A 2,852-nucleotide genomic window follows, 5' to 3' on the forward strand; every position below is an offset into this window, starting at 1 on the left:
TGACTGTTAAAATCCAGTTTTTAAAAACCTTTAATAGAGATTTATAAAAATTAATCTAGTAAAAAATATATAAAAATACAGCAAGTGAACTAAACATTACAAATTCTTACATTGGATGATTTTGTTATTTCTAATTGTTTAGGGGTTAACTGCAATTATATCCAATTAACATCTCCATTTTTCTCCTATAAATTCCCATCACAATCTTAGCATTTCACCATCTCCTTCCAAGCCATTCTTCTTTAGCATATAAACAACCTCGTGTTCTATACTCCTTTCGTGCTCCAAAAAAACATGGCCGTCGTCGAATACCCCGTCGAAATCAAAGTTCAGATCACCCCAAAGAGGATGTTCAAGGCCATTGTAACCGATGGCCACCACCTCTTACCAAAAATAATCCCCCATATCTTCAAGAGCATCGACGTTCTCGAAGGCGAAGGCGGCACCACCGGATGCGTTAGGCAAATAAACTTCCCAGATGGTAACATAAATAAGATTCATATTTTGAATTTATATATATTAAATAGATATTAATTTCACCTATATGCATGGCATAACTGTATAAGATGTACCTGATATTATGAATATGGATAATCTAAAAAATTCAATGGAATTGGTCATGAATACAAGCTAATTAGCAGATGCACGTTGTATCTTACATATATCACATGCAGGTGCTCCATTCTCTCACATGAAAGACAAGCTCGAATACGTCGATGCCGAAAACCTAGTGGTGAAGATCGTTCTCTTTGAGGGACCGGGCCTCGGGGATAAGGTGGAGTCGGTGCACTCTGAACATCGTTTCGTGGAATCCGGTGACGGCGGATGCATCATCAAGTTGAAGAATCAGCATCACCTGAAGGCTGGCCACAGCCACATCTCGGAGGAAGAGTTTAAGGACGCAAAAGAACATGGCATTAAATTCTTCACCGCCACCGAGGCGTACCTCGTCGCTCATCCCGACGTTTGCGCGTAAAGAAATTAAATTTTCCGACCATATAAATTAATCGAATAAGCCCTAAACAAGGGCATGCTTGTGGGGTGTGAATCCGTTGTTTTTATTTCATTTTATGTGAGCTTGTGTTGTTTTAATTTGTTAGGCTTTAATTTTATTGAAGTGAGATTTGTGATAATAAATGTTCTTATCCTTTCTTCTTACCACAATTCCTTTTTTTTTTTTCAACCCCAGTCCAAAAATCAGAGTTTTCATCCTTTTAGACATTTGATTGACTATTGATTACGACGGATAACAATATAACCTGATCAATAAATTATCTTATACTATATATTTAGTTTGAGGTTTATAGTGTTGGGACTAAATCGGGATCACTTAATAAATGACTTATTAAGCATGCAATTAGAGATAATCATAAAACAATATCAACAGCGGAAATTAATAAAACCAATTAGCAATCCAAACCGAAAGTATACAACCGGTGACTAAAAACCAAAAAGTATCAATATATAGTGTTATACAACCAAATCAAATCAGTATCAAACCTACTGAACAACCCTGGAGAAACAGCACGTACAACACTGCGACATCGATCCACTCTCAACCTTGCCTCGAACCACTTACCTCGTCCAACCTGAGCCCTGTCCCCGTCAAATGGGTTGTCCAAGGAAAACACAATACAAGGACATGAGCGAACTATGCTCATAACGCAATCACGAATATACAAACCTACTATGATGCATACAAAATGACGGGGTATTGGTCGACTGTATCATACTGCTCAGCCTAGGCACCAATGAGCGTATAGTACCATCTGGGACCAACTCCGGCTGGGTACATCCACACACTCTGATATGAATTCTTATGAATGAAAGACAAGCACGATTATACCGAATCGCACCCTCAATTCGAATACAAAAGAAATCAATATTTTGTCCCAACTTTTGAAACAAGTAACATATTTGGATCTCCATATCTAGTTAAACCCGTAACTAGCAACAGATAATCACGATAGAAAACAATCAATAAATTCAATTATACCTTCAAAGGAACCTGTCTTTGACAACCCAAGTAAAAATCGATTGACAAACGCCACAAAGTTTTGACACTTTGATAAGTTTGATTTGAATTAAAGCTAAAAGCCTTAAGCAAAATTCTAGAGAGAATTTTATGTATTGAATAATCAATAATCTAAAATCTTAATTGTTATTCAAAATAATGAATGTTTGTTGTATTTATAATACAACTACAAAAAAATAAAAGATATCGCGAAATAATTCAAAATATATCTAAAGATAACAAAGATATCTCCTAAAAGTTTCCTAGTATAATTAATACTCAAAATAGGAAAAATAAAGCCAAAATATTAAAAAGTTTCGCACACACACAAACATGCCGAACTGTGTGAAAAACGTAAAGGCGCGGGCGAGCAAGGATGATGCGCGGGCGCGCATGGCTCTAGAAAATCCTATCTTCAAAATTCCTCAGACGGCGCGGGCGCTCGATGTATATGGCGCGGGCGCGCATGGGCGTCTGTCTAACAACTTCAAAATTCAATCGGATGCGCGGGCGCTGGTTGGAAAAGGCGGGAGCGCGGGATTCTCGGGCCATGTCACTTATTTTTATGTTTGCTTTGATATTTTCTCCACTTTCTTGACTTCTTTGAACTCCAATAATATTGTAACATTTCCCAAAGTGATCTTCAAGTATTCCAACGCCTTCTTGACAATTTATCATCAACTATTGAAGTGCTTCCTTGAACTTTTTAGCTCGGACTCTAGTAACTGGTCTTCTTGGTATCTCCAACGGATCCTTAGCTACTTGATCAGCATGCGAGTCATCCATGATCGCATCATCCTCCCCTTATTGAAAATGATTTGTCCTCAAATCTTGATCA

At 37.6% G+C, this 2,852-nt stretch overlaps 1 protein-coding gene across 1 annotated transcript; it reads left to right on the plus strand.

The window, feature by feature from the left end:
* The first annotated feature begins 210 nt into the window (after window positions 1-210).
* Window positions 211-1,158, plus strand: LOC140875570 (major pollen allergen Bet v 1-D/H-like). The gene is made up of 2 exons (XM_073279287.1): window positions 211-481; window positions 675-1,158. The coding sequence occupies exons 1-2, from the start codon at window positions 295-297 to the stop codon at window positions 974-976; spliced, it is 489 nt and encodes a 162-aa protein (XP_073135388.1). The 5' UTR covers window positions 211-294; the 3' UTR covers window positions 977-1,158.
* Window positions 1,159-2,852: the final 1,694 nt, after the last annotated feature.

Source organism: Henckelia pumila, chromosome 1 (assembly GCF_033568475.1).
Source record: "Henckelia pumila isolate YLH828 chromosome 1, ASM3356847v2, whole genome shotgun sequence".
In the NCBI taxonomy this organism is placed as follows: domain Eukaryota; kingdom Viridiplantae; phylum Streptophyta; class Magnoliopsida; order Lamiales; family Gesneriaceae; genus Henckelia; species Henckelia pumila.

Excerpts from the sequence above, each read along its gene's own strand:
- LOC140875570 (XM_073279287.1), top strand. The coding sequence starts at position 295 with ATGGCCGTCGTCGAATACCCCGTCGAAATCAAAGTTCAGATCACCCCA. Across the intron at positions 482-674 it reads GCAAATAAACTTCCCAGATG|GTGCTCCATTCTCTCACATG; the intron begins GTAACATAAATA and ends TATCACATGCAG.